Source organism: Hyperolius riggenbachi, chromosome 11 (assembly GCF_040937935.1).
Source record: "Hyperolius riggenbachi isolate aHypRig1 chromosome 11, aHypRig1.pri, whole genome shotgun sequence".
Taxonomy (NCBI): domain Eukaryota; kingdom Metazoa; phylum Chordata; class Amphibia; order Anura; family Hyperoliidae; genus Hyperolius; species Hyperolius riggenbachi.
Window position 1 is genome coordinate 52786009 of NC_090656.1, and position 15932 is coordinate 52801940.

Sequence of the window (15932 nt, forward strand, 5' to 3'; positions counted from 1 at the left end):
CCCGTCGGGATGCACTCATCCACAGCCAGGGCGTGACCAGAAGAAGTCTATTCAACTGAGTCAAATAAGTTACAAGCGTCAGAGTGCAATTGTGGGCCATTTCATTGTGTAGATGGTGGGACCAAATTTACATAAAACCTTTCTAAGCTGTCAAACTTAATACACTTTAAAGAGACTCTGGCCACACTCGGCGGGGAGGGGGGACGGTCCCCCCCCTCCCTCACCTCGGGCTCTCCCCTCCAGCTTCAATAACTATATATGTGCAGCGGCGGGCAGCGGCAGCTACATACCTTCCGTGCGCTCCAGCGTGGACGCTTCTCTCTCTAGCCTCTGACGTGACTTCCTGTATAAACATCCCCGCGCGGCAGATGAGTGATTTATTACTATAGATAAGTAACTGCAACTAGAGATAAGCCCTGCAAAGCCCCAGGGACTCGCAGGGCTTCACTTCCTCAATGAGGCAGAGCTTTAGATTGTAGCTCTGCCTCCTCCGCAGTCAATCTCTGCGGATCGCTGCCTTTCCCCGCCCCTCTCAGTCTTCTTTTACAGACAGTGGCGGGGAGGAGGCAGAGATCTGCAGAGATTGACTGAGGAGAGGCTGAGCTACAGCTCAAAGCTCAGCCTCTCCAGTAGGAGAAGCCCTGTGTGTCAGGGCAGCATAATCTACGACCTGTAAAGTCGTAGAACTTTGCAGTCCTTTTCTAAGTAATAAATCACTCCTCTGCCGAGCGGGGATGCGGCGATTTCACTCTGGCATTAAAGCTGAAGAGGAATGTTAACAAAAAAGGGAAAATGGATGTTTTGAAAAGTATTTTGCTAATGTAATTTCTTTTAAAGCTAATAATCACTCCTTGGTGTAAATTATTATACTGTAAGTAACATTCCATTCAAAGAACTCTTTCAAAAAATAGATGAGAGCTAGGTGCAGACATAGCAGAAACGCTAGCGTTACGGAAAACGCTGTGTTTTTGCCGCTAATGGAAGTCTATGGTTTGCAGGAAAAAACGCATATAAAAAACGCATACACGTTTTATATGCGTGCGTTTTTAAAAACGCTGGTTTTGTTGCATATTATGCAAAAACGCACATAATTAAAATCAATGGGAATGCAATGGCATGCGTTTTTCATGCGATTTTGTGTTTTTCCCCCAATTTTTTTTCCAATGTATTTCTGTTTCCTGTTGTCTTCCTAGTGATTGCCATAAGTGGAAAAATAGAAATACATGAAGAACACGTTTTTGTGTATGTGAACCGCAAACTCATTAAAACGCATGCAAAACGCTTGAAAAACACATCTGCGGTAAAAAAAAAAAACCACAACGCACCAAAAATGCAGTAAAAATGCATCAAAAATGCACACAACAAAGTGAAAACATGACATAAAACGCAGCCTTTTATGTTATGTTATGTGTGCACCCAGCCGAAAACATTACTGCTATCAGCTGCTAGATGGCCTACTGTGAAAAGGCCAAGTCTTCCAATGGTCATTAACAAATTGAATGAGATCATACTCAGTAAAAGGCTCATCAGCATTCTATTAGATGAAGCTCAAATATATACAGCTGTACAGAAGCTGAAGATCTCTTATCAATCACATTTGCTCTCGTCTTGTAATGAAATGAGCAACGGCTTATTAACTTTTTTTGTTCTCAAGACGCATGTTCTTTGGTATGTCCCCAGACTTTCCATTCAAAAGGGAAAAGCAACTTTGCTTTTATGGACGCAGAAACAGGAGCCTTTCCTCATGAGGTATGGAGGTAATTCCGTATGAGGCCATTTGGACTATCTAAATTGCACCAAAATATTCTACAGATTGATTTTTTAACCTCCCTGGCGTTATGATTATTTCCAGATTTAGGGTCTAAAACCTGTGCAATTTTTTTTACAAGCTTTTATGCTAGGCACACACTATGAGATCTTCTGCCAGATTTAACGTCAGATCAATTATTTGCAACATTTCCAATCGATTTCTGAGCATTTTCCAATTGATTTCCTATTGAAGTGAACAGAAAACGGTCAGAAATCAGATCAGACATGTTGGAAAAAATCACTCTGACAGTAAATCTGCTGTAAAATCTCATACTGTGTACCCAGCATTAGACTCTAAAAGCAAGAAAAAAGCCATAGCACAGAGAGATCTGCAGCAGCTCCTGCATGTACCTCCCTCAGGCACGAGATTACCGTTATGAGCTGCGGATTTACATCCCAAGTCTGACTTGGGGTTACTGCTAAGGAGCATGAAACTTAGAGCACTATAATGGAAAAGTATAAGTGTGTGCAAAGTAAAAGAATGAAACAATGCATCAATCCTAAGCACCCATGTTATGTATCCCTATGAAAATAGACACTCACAAAACAACTTCTACAACTGGAGGAAAATGGCACGATTTGGGGAGGTGGACATATATGGCACTACCAGGAGGAGCATAGATGGTTACAATAGAGCACAGGGGGGTGCCTAACCTGGGGGGTAATACCACTACTGGAGGGGGCATAGCAGGCCTGGGGGAAATGGGGAATATTAGGAGGGCATATGGCAATACTGGGGGTGGTGACCGTTACATAGTTATTAATGTGGGGGTAGAGGGGGAACTCACAGTAGCCACAATTGTTTTAAGGGCTAAGGTGAGAACTCTTATTGGGGGGTAAGGAGATCATGGAGGCTGCACAAGTAGGGGTCAGCATGGGGGTGCGGTGGGTTATGGGTTGCTACGGTGATTTGTAGTTACACCACAGCTAAGTGATGCTATTTCCATAAAATGCTAAAACATGTTAGTGCAAGGTGCGCACACATACAACTTTACCACTTCCATGTTGTAGGAGGGCCAACAGATGTTGAATAATATGTAGGTAAACTCTCATACCGCATGGCCAATCAAAATAGCCTGTGTCCACAGTGCGGTCAGTGAGCATTACACAGATGCAGCACGCATTTTCTAACAGGTGGTCCTATGTACACGCATTGGCCCACTCCTGTACTGAAAGCTGCAGTGACCTGCCCAATGCCCAATGGTTTCATAGGGCAGCTGGCAAGTGATGACTGCTTTGCTTCCAGGGCAAAAGTGTAGACTGGCCATTACAGTAACTCCACTGGGTATCCCCAGAGATCTCTTACATATACATTTTGTATACAAACATAGCAATATCAATGTTCTCCTTCACCTATATCAGTTGTTCCATTGATTGATGACTTTCTAGCAGAGTCCCTCCTATAAAGAACAAAAACAGCCAGTATAAATGTAAATAAATTCATGGTTTTACTAATCCATTGATATCAGCAATTCACGTCTATCAACATTTGCATTAATGTCTTTTTGTTTTTCTGTAAAGCACTTTTAACAATGTATTCTAAGGTACTTTCGATCTTTTAGTTCAGCAAGGTATTCAGCGTTAGCCACAGGTAGTAGAAGTGAGAAAAATAATTGCTGATGCAAGCAATACCTTTCATTTTCTAAAAAAAAAAAAAAAAAAATCAAATGTACCCATTAAAGTTTTTGAAAATACTCAGTTCTCTTTGTCAACCGCAATACTATAGTACATGATTCCTGATTAAAGAGGAGTTGTCAGCCATACTATCTCAGAAAAAAAAACATTTAGAAGTAGATATATACTTGCTCTACTTACATAACATATGTATTACACTGTCCACGTTTTTATTTTAGTGATTTTTCTACAGTAAAAAAGAGAAAATCCTTCCTAGCATTTCCCATTTTAAGTGTGGCTATTTTGAAGACAATCCTGATGTCATTTCCTCCCTTACTCTCCTCTGCCCGATTTGCCCACCCTTCACTATAGAAAGTGCATTGTCTCGGCATGAGAAATATTGGCCAATCAAAGAGGAATAGATGTGTGGGAGGAGAAAACAGGAGGGAAAGAGGCTTCAGCCAATCAGGCTGCAATAGATAAGTCTGAGTTGAAGTAGAGAAGCAAAAAATGACAACCCAGCATGCCCTAAAACTTCCTTTTTGTGTACCAAATTTTGTGTGTACCAATTAAGAGTGAGGTAAACTGGGGAATGATCATTTATCAACAAGAAATGTAATAGTGATCTTAACTTTTGGATTGCCTGGTTAGCATCCGTATTACTTGTTTACCAAATAAAAATAAAGAATTTATTTTTTATTTTATGCCTGACCGTTACATTTTAAGGGAATGGAGTGTTCTGAAAAGCTTGTTTGTAAAAAAAATATTTACTTAGTAAAATGTGTTGCAAACAGCAACAATTAGGTTTCTCTCTTCAGCAATCACAACATGGTGCATCCAGTCTCGAGTGCTAGAAAATAAACAGGTCAGGCTCTTTTGTATTCAGGCTTCATACTCGAATAGCTCTGCAGAGATACACAGCACTAGCATTCATTATCTTGAAAAATCACTACTATATATCATGTTCTGACATGGCCGTCCATCAAATATAGTCATCATCCTATACACAGACATATATCTCATCTCTGATGTAACGGATCTCTGAAGGAGACCATAAACACTACAGTCTAATTGTTCCAAAGCAGGTTTGTTTGATTTATATTTTGACTGGATCTGTGAACAGCTGGACTGATTTTGTTGTTTAATTCTGACTGGACCTGTAAACAGCTATATAGGTAGTCTCCAGTTAACGAACAAGATAAGGACTGTAGGTTCTTTCTAAACCTAAATCTGTTATTAAGTCTGAACACTGTTCCACCTCACATGTCTCCTATGTGCCCCCCTCTGTCTCCAGTGTCCCCCTCTGTGTCTCTCTGTCCCCCTCTGTGTGTTTCTCCCCTTCAGTGCTTCCCCCCCCCCCCCCCCCCCCCTCTGTGTCTCTCTGTCTCCTTCTGTGTCCCTCTGTCCCACTCTGTGCCTGTTTGTCCTCCCCTGTTCCTCTCTGTCTTCTTTGTCTCATTGTCCCCTCTGTCCCTTCTATGCCTCTTCCCCTCTCTGTGTCTTTGTCCGGTCTGTGTCCCCTCATTGCCTCTGTCCCCTCTGTGTTTTTGTCCAGTCTGTGTTCTCTCAGCACCTCTGTCCCTTCTGTGTATGTGTCTCCTCTGTGTTTCTTTGTCTGGTCTATGTCCTCTCAGTGCCTCTGTCCCTTCTATGTCCCCTCTGTATGTCTTTTTCCGGTCTTTGTCCCCTCAGTGCCTCTGTCCTTTTTGTGTCTGTGCCCCCTCTGTGCCTCTGCTTCCGCAACCCTCTCTCCCTGCAGCAGCAGTGCTGGACTCACCTTCCAGCCCGAGTCCAGCACTGCCCGTCTAGCCACTCCGCCTCCTGCTCCATCTAGTGTACAGCACTGCTTCCTGTATGTCATGTGACATACAGGAAGCATGGTGTGCACAAGAGCCGGAAGGTGGCATTGGAAGTGAGTCCAGAAATGCAGCTGCTGCGGGGGGACATGCACCAGGACTTGGGGGAAGTTTGAAACTGCTTCTTCAAACTTCCCCTGCGCGGAAATGACGTAATTGCAACTGGATCAGGCAGCTCGTATTGGCAGGACGTTCGTAAGTCAGGGGTCACCTGTATTTTTTTTTATTGGTGCTTTTATCAAACGGTAACAGTTAAACAGATTTGTGTAAGGGCTGGTTTATACTGCAAGAGCTTTTTCTAAGCGCTTGTGATTTGAAAAGCTCCTGCTAATGTAATATTATATGCGTGTTCTCACTTGAGCGAGGTGATTTAATAAAGAACACCCATTAGCAAGAGCTATTCAAATCACTAGCGCTAAAACAAGCTCTTGCAGTGTGAACCAGGCCTAAAGGATAGTTACGGTAAGCATAGGAGAATGATAAAAAGGGGGTATAATTTCAGAGGTAATGCAAATTAAACTGATCAAAGACATGCGTGGCCCATCAGTCTACATACACTTTCAGGTAAATAAAAAAACTGTTCAAATAATTCATCTGTATTGAGATCTAACATGCATATGTACTATGCGTTATGCTAATGGGGTGGGACACTGCAGAAAGGGGTAAGGCCCCAATTTCTGAAGTTACGCCAAATAACGTATGCTCAGTCCTGCATACATTAAAAAAGGTGCCTGGAAAAGAGGGCACAGGGTTTGCCACAATTCGATATTCTACTAATGAATTTCCATAGTAAAATATCAGTAATATTTGCCGATATTTTACTATGGCTAGACCTAACCCTACTCCCACACAGAACCCACCCTCTACTGATGCCTAACCCTAAGACCCCCCTCCTTGGTGGTGCCTAATCCTAAGACCCCAGTGGTGATGCCTAAACCTAAGAAACACCCTGGTGGTGTCTAACCCTAACCCCCCCCCCCCCCCCCCACACACACACACACACACACAAGCTTTCCTTCCCCTTCTACCACAAAGCCAAGATGTGCGGCAATAAAGGTAAGTTTCAGCGCCTGGAGCCACCAGATTGGCGATAATGATTTGAAATAATCCAGGGCGCCAGGGCTTGCGGAAATGCTAATAGTAGCACTGCATTGTGGAATAGAGGAAATGATAATAGTGGCATTGCAGAATAGCGGCATTGTGGAAGTGCTTGCAGAAATGCAATTAGCGACACTGCATTGTGGAAAAGCAATAGCACTATTTGCATTTCCACAGGCCTCAGCACCAATATTCCAAATAACTACAGCTAATTGGGGCGCCTGCACAGCCATCTGTACATACTAAATAGAGCATACAAAATGCAAACACAGATACTCCATGCATACATCACACACAGCCAGTGTCCTTCACTCACTGTCTCCCTGTCCTGCCGAACTCCATAGCATAACTCTGGTTATCAGCTTGGTTAGAGCTGTAAAAAGACAGCAAGGAGGAATGGATTAGGTTACACCTTTCTCTGCTCTCCTTTAGCTTGGACCCCATTGTCAACACCTACACACTAGTAGAATCACATGTACAAATGTGAACAGTAGTTATAAGCTGATAGGTTACACTCTCAGCACTGCACATGGGGAGGGGTGGTGACTGAAGTGAATAATGATGAGAAAGGGAGGGGGTGACAGGAGGTCTGTGTGAGAGACAGCAAGCTGGTAGTACTAGTGAATGACATTCAGAATCTATATTATACCAGCAAGCATCCTCCTCCAGCGAGCATCCTCCTCAGATCTTGCAGCTCTGGTCAAGTGTCTGATTGTTACAGTTAGACTTACCGGTAACTGTCTAGACGTCATTGTCTAGACGTCATACGGGACACTGGAGATGTGGCTCCGCCCATCCAATTAGTGGAAACCACCTGAAAGAGTAAAAAGAGTATTAATAGCCCCCACCCTCCCCTGGCTCCTCAGTGTAATGAAAGTAACTTCCAACTAAAACACAGAGAAGAGGAGAGGAAATAAAAGACACCTCAAAAGAAGTGTAACCCATAAACCCCCAATCCAATAGCCGTAAGAGAGTGCGACAGGAATAGAGGTGGGTCGGTGTCCCGTATGACGTCTAGAAATACAGTTACCGGTAAGTCGAACTGTAACATTCTCTAGCCGTCATACGGGACACTGGAGAGATAAACAAGTAGTCTGAAAAGACATAACTATGGAGGGCCACTACTCTGCCAAAACGACACCGTACTATGCATAGGTCCACAGAACCGTATGGGCAGTAAATTCCCATGCAGAACAATTCTGCCACACAACCGCACTGGCCCTCAGAGCAGGATTGTCAATATCCATTATAATCTTACTGCATACATTTCTAAGATTTCAGCATCTCGAAACCCTCTGCTCTGCATCCACTTATATCCTCTATACAAGATTTTCAATCTCCACAGCCAGCATAGGTAAAGTGCCGGCCTGTATATCAGACCAATTCGAAACAGGTTTGCAGACCAATTCGAAAGAGGCTCGAAGTCAAAATCAAAACAGACAAAGTCAAAACCGAAAGAAAGTCATAATCGCAAGACTGAAAGTCATAATCGCAAGACTGAAAGTCATAATCGCAAGACTGAAAGTCATAATCGAAACAGACTCGAAGTCATAATCGAAAGACTCGAAGTCATAATCGAAAGACTCGAAGTCATAATCGAAAGACTCGAAGTCATAATCGCAAGACTGAAAGTCATAATCGCAAGACTGAAAGTCATAATCGCAAGACTGAAAGTCATAATCGAAACAGACTCGAAGTCATAATCGAAAGACTCTAAGTCATAATCGAAAGACTCTAAGTCATAATCGAAAGACTCTAAGTCATAATCGAAAGACTCGAAGTCATAATCGAAAGACTCGAAGTCATAATCGAAAGACTCGAAGTCATAATCGAAAGACTCGAAGTCATAATCGAAAGACTCGAAGTCATAATCGAAAGACTCGAAGTCATAATCGAAAGAGACAAAGTCATAATCGAAACAGACTCGAAGTCATAATCGAAACAGACTCGAAGTCATAATCGAAAGACTCAAAGTCATAATCGAAAGACTAAAAGTCATAATCGAAAGACTAAAAGTCATAATCGAAAGACTGAAAGTCAAAATCGAAACAGACTCGAAGTCAAAATCGAAACAGACTCAAAGTCAAAATCGAAACAGACTCAAAGTCATAATCGAAAGACTCAAAGTCATAATCGAAAGACTCAAAGTCATAATCGAAAGACTCAAAGTCATAATCGAAAGACTCGAAGTCATAATCGAAAGACTAAAAGTCATAATCGAAAGACTAAAAGTCATAATCGAAAGACTAAAAGTCATAATCGAAACAGACTCGAAGTCATAATCGAAAGACTAAAAGTCATAATCGAAAGACTAAAAGTCATAATCGAAAGACTGAAAGTCAAAATCGAAACAGACTCGAAGTCAAAATCGAAACAGACTCAAAGTCATAATCGAAAGACTCAAAGTCATAATCGAAAGACTCAAAGTCATAATCGAAAGACTCAAAGTCATAATCGAAAGACTCAAAGTCATAATCGAAAGACTCAAAGTCATAATCGAAAGACTCAAAGTCATAATCGAAAGACTCAAAGTCATAATCGAAAGAGACAAAGTCATAATCGAAAGAGACAAAGTCATAATCGAAAGAGACAAAGTCATAATCGCAACATACTGCGAAAGACTCGAAGTCATAATCGAAACCGACTGAAAGTCGTAATCGAAACAGATTCGAAGTCAAATTCGAAACAAGGGACTCCCTGAAAACTAACCAGAGATTAATTTCTTGAAAGTTTCCATTACCCCTTAATTGTCAATCACCATCGCTTCAGTGCAGGTTTGACAAATCATCATGTTCTAATATTGGGGAAGCCAATTGCTGCAATGGCAACAATTCACCTTCACCCCACCTGCTGCTTAACATTCACAGCTAGATCACATGGACACAGAGGATAGGAGAAAAGAAAAAAATAGATACAGGGAAAATCACTCTCTAATATTAAACATATGAGTGCACATCCCTGCAAAATGTTAGTTTCTGCATCTAGCATAGGAAACAAATGACTCCTTAAGACTGCTCCGGGCTTTCCTTACCCTGAAAGACTCCATTACCTCTTTGTATAAATTGTCAATCACTACAGCACTCATAGATCTAGTGCAGGCTTGACAAATCATCTCGTTATAATACTGGGGAAGCTTAATGTTGCAATAGCAACCTTTTTAGTTTTTGGCTTCTCCAAACATTATCCTATACCTCCCCCGCTTTTACTTTCAGCTTGCTATGATATAGATAGCGGGAAAGGATAAAACACAGGTGAAATCACACTCTAAACTGCATAATATGAGTGTATATCCCTGCAAAAAAACACTATCAGTGCACACACCTCATCTGCTGGAACAGACTAGGAAGCCTCATGCCTGTTATCCCATCTCTCCAGCATGGTCAATGCACTCACCTCTGCTGCTGGAAAAGACTGGGAAGCCTCTTGCCTGTGATCCCATCTCTCCAGTATGGTCAATGCAGTCACCTCTGCTGCTGGAACAGACTAGGAAGCCTCATGCCTGTTATCCCATCTCTCCAGCATGGTCAATGCACTCACCTCTGCTGCTGGAAAAGACTGGGAAGCCTCTTGCCTGTGATCCCATCTCTCCAGCATGGTCAATGCACTCACCTCTGCTGCTGGAAAAGACTGGGAAGCCTCTTGCCTGTGATCCCATCTCTCCAGTATGGTCAATGCAGTCACCTCTGCTGCTGGAACAGACTGGGAAGCCTCTTGCCTGTGATCCCATCTTTCCAGCATGGGGGAGAACAACAGGAGCAGTTCCATTTCTTATGCTGCCTAGTTCTCCTATATTAGACTCCCCCACCAGCGCCAGCTTCCCAACCATCGCTTGTGGCCCAGGGATTTCCTGCATGCGCAGTGCTGCCATGCCAAGCAGCTGGGGGAGAGTCCCACGATCCTTGCCCGCACAAATGCATACGGAGGGCAGAGGGATCGACATCCGAACACCGCGTTCGGCAGAAAACCGGGTGCATAAAGAGACGCCACTTAGCGTTCACAACGATCACCCAAGCCACCCGGTCTTCTCTTGGCCTCACCACCTAGTGAAGCTAAAAATTATTAAAAATTAAGGGAGCTACTCCTCTTCGGTGTTTCCGGGACGGAAACCAAATTAAACTGAGGAGCCAGGGGAGGGTGGGGGCTATTAATACTCTTTTTACTCTTTCAGGTGGTTTCCACTAATTGGATGGGCGGAGCCACATCTCCAGTGTCCCGTATGACGGCTAGAGAAAAGTGCCTTAATGTGCTTCATGGTAGGACCCCCCCAGGCTGGGCCCTAGAATCTTTAGGGCCCCATACAATTCTATCTCCTGTGATGGTCTATCGGCAACCCTGACACTGAGCTACAAAAACATATTTAGTAATATGACAACGGTTTAAGATTTTGGTGGGTTTTGCAGAGAAAATATTGTCGCTGCAGCCTATACACATGTATATAGTTGAGGGTGGCCGGCCCCTAATAATGTACATATGTATCCAGGTCTTATGGTTAACACACAAGCAACATTTCAATCTAATATTTCTTCTTCAGCAACACAGCAGCCTATTCTGAGTTCCTAGTGTTTGGGCAAGATGGGAAACCAAGAAAAGTGCTTTGGGATGGTCTTTGTGGCCAATACGTAATATAAACAAATTGGAGAAACACTTTAACCTCTCAATGGTCATGGTGATGGTTTAACATTTGGAACCAAAGTAGGCTAACATAGGCCCCTTTTTTTGCCTTGGAAAACAATATTATATACACTGACATTTAAGATTGCGAAACCTTATATACATACATATACAAGAAGTCATCCAGGTACAGCACTCTATACCTGGAAGCTGAACTCCTCACAGGACTTATTAGCGCGTCTTCCTGCATAAGCTCACTCTGTGGTCCCGGAGAGTTGCTGTCCAAGTTGTCTGTCACACGCTGTGCAGCAGTCTGAGTGAAGACATCTCTGGAGGCAGACATATTTCTGCAGGAGTGTGACCTGCAGCTCTGATCTCTGTGTACGCCGTCTGCTGGAGTCTGCTCTGCAGCTGTATGGCTGTCACTGGCAATATTATCTGGTCGACCTGATGATGCTGCTGCAGATCTGCGTGCTGATGCTGTGTCTAGAAATATCTGTCGCCTTGCTTTATCCTAGAGATGAGCAATTAGGTGATGAAATCTAAAAAGAAATGACTGAACTATGGCAAAGCACAGCTTATAGCAAATACAATTTTAAACAATATACATTATGTACATCCCTGGCCCTACTCACACCAGCACCGATCACATCATCAGGGAATCCTGACTGATGGAACATATTAACCTCTTGAGGACCGCAGTGCTAAACCCCCCTAGTGACCAGGCCATTTTTAGTAAAATTGGCCACTGCAGCTTTAAGGCCAAGCTGCAGGGGCGCACAACACAGCACACAAGTGATTCCCCCCCCCCTTTTCTCCCCACCAACAGAGCTCTCTGTTGGTGGGGTCTGATCGCTCCCCCCATGTTTATTTTTTTTTTGTAATAAATATTATTGTTAGTGTTTTGAAAAAAAAAAAAACTTTCTTTAAATCCCTTCCCTTCCTCCCCACAGCCAGCCAATTACGGCGATCGGCTGTCATAGGCTTCTGCCTATGAGAGCCGATCGCTCTCTTGTCCCCAGTGCAGCGCTGCTGCTGATCGCAGCGCTGCACAGTGTAAATAGACGGCGATCACGCCGTCTAACAGTCTCCCGAGACTGAAGGCGGGGTGGAGCTCCGCCCCCCAAGCAGGAGATGCACGCGCAGCCTGCGCGTGATCTCTTGCATTAGCTGGCCCCAGGACTTTACGCCGATCGGCGTTAGGCGTCCTGGGGCTGCCGCCACGGCCACGCCCATCGGCGTGATGCGGTCGGCAGGAGGTTAAAGGATACCCGAAGTGACATGTGACATGATGAGATAGACATGGGTATGTACAGTGCCAAGCACACTAATAACTGTGCTGTGTTCCTTTTTTTATTTCTCTGCCTGAAAGAGTAAAATATTAGGTATGTAAGTGGCTGACTCAGTCCTGTCCTGCTAGGACACTTTCCAAGCAGAAAATGGCGTCTGAGAGCAGGAAAGAGATAAAAAGGGTCAATAGTTCATAGATTTTAGCTCTGGCATACTTCAATGAATGTGGCATTGAGCAAAAACAATAAAACAGTTAAAACTTAACCTGCCTGGCGTTCTATTAAGATCGCCAGGGAGGCTGCGGGAGGTTTTTTTTTTAATAAGAAAAAAACTATTTCATGCAGCCAACTGAAAGTTGGCTGCATGAAAGCCCACTAGAGGGCGCTCCGGAGGCGTTCTTCCGATCGCCTCCGGCGGCCAGAAGTAACACGGAAGGCCGCAATGAGCGGCCTTCCGTGTTTCGCTTACCTCGTCGCCATGGCGACGAGCGGAGTGACGTCATGGACGTCAGCCGACGTCCTGACGTCAGCCGCCTCCGATCCAGCCCTTAGCGCTGGCCGGAACTTTTTGTTCCGGCTACTCTGGGCTCAGGCGGCAGGGGGGACCCTCTTTCGCCGCTGCATGCGGCGGATCGCCGCACTGCAGCGGCGATCAGGCAGCACACGCGGCTGGTAAAGTGCCGGCTGCGTGTGCTGCTTTTTATTTGAGCCAAATCGGCCCAGCAGGGCCTGAGCGGCAGGCTCCGGCGGTACTGGACAAGCTGGGCTCGTCCAGACCGCCCAGCAGGTTAAAAAGCAGATTTAAACATAAAATAAAACTGTGGAATATCTTAAAAAGTCATTTTTAGGAGAAGGAAGATAGATACAATCGTTTATTTCATTAGTTTATTTTCACTTCGGGTGTCCTTTAAAGGTTGAACAGATGTTGGATTGGCAGAGCGATGCTGGAGGAAATGCACAGAGGTCTATTGATCACACAAACAAGCTCTGCCGGGGCTCGGAGACCTCCTTATCCATCACCAAGCCCTCATACTTCATTTCCGCACAGTCCCGAAACCCCTAAACAACTTCTCAACACCTTCCTTTCCTTACTATACTCTACATATCCTCGTCCATCCACCTGCTCATCATCCAAACATGCTGTAGAAAGTGGAGCAGGAACAAGGGTCTCACAGGTTACAACCAGGACGCGGTACCCCGGTTCAGGGGTTTCTCCTCAGACTCTCCTTTAGCTTGTGGTAATTGGTGGTGATGATTACCACTATGCCTGATTTTCATTGTGGAATTTATGTAAGCATATCACTTAGGACACAGCGAATCCACTCCCTCTGTGCTAATGCCTAATCATTAATCAGTATGCATGCACCCTCGCTCTGAGAAATGCAGACACAGTGAGCAAAGATTCATGGCCTCATTTGCATGGCTGCATCCCAGCCCCTCCTCCAGGAATAAATGAATGACCAGTCGTGTCCACTTCCAAAACCTCTTCAGATCATCACATGGAGCATGTCCCTGCTGATCTCTTTTCCCTGCTGCTTTATTACTCTATCTTTTTGGGGTTTCCAGAGCAGGAGAGGGGAGGTAAAGTAAGCTCAGGCTCATTCATCTGCTCATAGGGGAACAATAATAGATGCTATCCAGGTAAATCTAGGGGATCTGATCAGCAGATATATAAGCTGTAATTGGCAGTAGTCAGGAAGCAGCATACCACAAAAGATGTCTGCAACACTTTCAAAACACTACAAAAGAAGAGTTCAGCCTGGTGATACTGAAAACTGTATACCAAATAAGCTGTAGGGAATAAGCTATCAGGGACAACAAATAGATGATTTGCATATTCAGCAATGATGCATTGTAGGACACCTCAGAGCCCACTCCAACCTGGATAATCGCAAATACCTTTCGTTACAAGAAAGCAAAGGTATGTTTTGCATAGCATTTTAGTAAGGAGGCTGTTTGATCCCTGTCATGCACTCCTGGGAGTTATGGTTCACCATGAGCTAGCTGGGTAATCTGAAAACTGTATAATCTCATTTCTGTGACTGGAGTTAAATCAAATTTCCCATTATAGTAATGCCAAGTCTTATGGGGCCTGTCATTTTTCTTCATTTTTGTAGAATTCTGGTACACCTCCTAGTCCAACTCTGGGCATAGATCTAATGCTGGGAATACACAATGAGATTTTTCAGCATATTTACTGTCCGTTCGATTTTCCGATCATTTTTTCAATCGTTTTTCATTCACTTCTTTCACTTCTATGAGAAATTGATCAGAAAAATGATCTAAAATCAGATCGGACCTGTTGGAAATTATCTATCGAACCATCTATCTGCCAAAAAATCTCATGATGTATTCCCAGCATAAGGGCCAATTCACATGAGCACTCTACTTACCCGGGGCTTCCTCCAGCCCCATAAGCATGGCTATGTCCCTCGCCATCCTCCTCAGCGCCGCCATTCAGCCGCAGTCAACTACTGGTAAGCGGCTCAGTCAGACTCAGTCTGCCTCAGTGACATCAGCTGGGGCCTTCTGTGCTTGCGCAGAAGGTCCGCACATGCTCAGAAAGTCAGCCGCTGACGTCACTGAGCCGCTTACCAGGGAACATTGCGGTTGAACAGCGGCGCTGAGGAGGACGGCGAGGGACACATACATGCTTACGGGGCTGGAGGAAGCCCCAGGAAAGTAAAAATACAGCAATACATCTCATCTCTGGGTCTCTTTAACCTTCCCAGCGTTCAATTTCCCCAGGATTTCTGTGCAAACAGTGATAAAATTTATTTTTAAAACTTTTTTTTCCCTGTAACTTGCCAAAATGTGTCAAGCAAGGGTCTAGTATACAGTGCAGGAGAGTATTGATGTGTATGCATGTTTATACTGTTCACAGCATGTTTTTTTGAACGGACATTTCTGTCCATACCGCTAGGGAGGTTAAACATTATCCATTCAAATGAATAGACAGCACTGAGGCTGAAGCTCACAGACTACTTGTTCTGAGAAGATTGCAGTCTGCAGCGGCTAAAGTCTGCTTTACAGGAAGTGGTTGGTCCCAGGGCGCCCCCAACTATGCATTTTAAAAGTGATTTATTTGGCGTCAGTTTCATAGAGCTTACACTGACAAACACATGCGCTTAAACTGAATGCCTGCAGAGGACGTGAAAAACGTACACAGAGCTGGGTTCTAAATTTAAACTTTCACAGCGCAATGGTTATGTAGGAAAACAACAGAGACAGACATTAAACCCTGAATAACATAAAATATTTTTGAATTAATTTCTACTAATGTCCCCCACTTCTATGCAACACCAAAAATAAAATAATTAAAATTTACAAGTGTCCTTGAATTTGTCTATAGCAGGGGTAGGGAACCTATGGCTCGGGAGCCAGATGTGGCTCTTTTGATGGCTCTATCTAGCTCACAGACAAATCAGTAGGGGTTGATTCACTAAGCTACACAGCTCAAGCAGCTCAGCTTAGTGTGACAGCGCAAGTAACATTTTCAAAGTAGGAACGCTACTGCTGTAGTATGCACTACTAACTTACTTGCGCTCCCCCCCCAAAACAAACAGCTGCTCCAATTGTCCCACTCTTGACCCTGTCAGATCCAGTGACTTTGTAGGACGAGATCTCTGCACTTTGATTGTCCCAATAGGCTGCC

The 15932-nt window shown here is 44.0% G+C and overlaps 1 protein-coding gene across 12 annotated transcripts in view; it reads right to left on the minus strand.

Annotated features, from left to right (window-relative positions):
• TERB1 (telomere repeat binding bouquet formation protein 1) overlaps positions 1 to 15932 on the minus strand; it is a 138676-nt gene that overhangs the window by 53605 nt on the left and 69139 nt on the right. For all 12 annotated transcript variants that reach the window (XM_068259680.1, XM_068259686.1, XM_068259687.1 and 9 more), the window contains 2 exons: positions 11192 to 11502; positions 3163 to 3209 (listed from right to left, as the gene is read on the minus strand). In XM_068259680.1, the coding sequence (XP_068115781.1) occupies positions 3163 to 3209; positions 11192 to 11502 (358 nt within the window). The remainder of the gene's footprint in view (positions 1 to 3162; positions 3210 to 11191; positions 11503 to 15932) is intronic.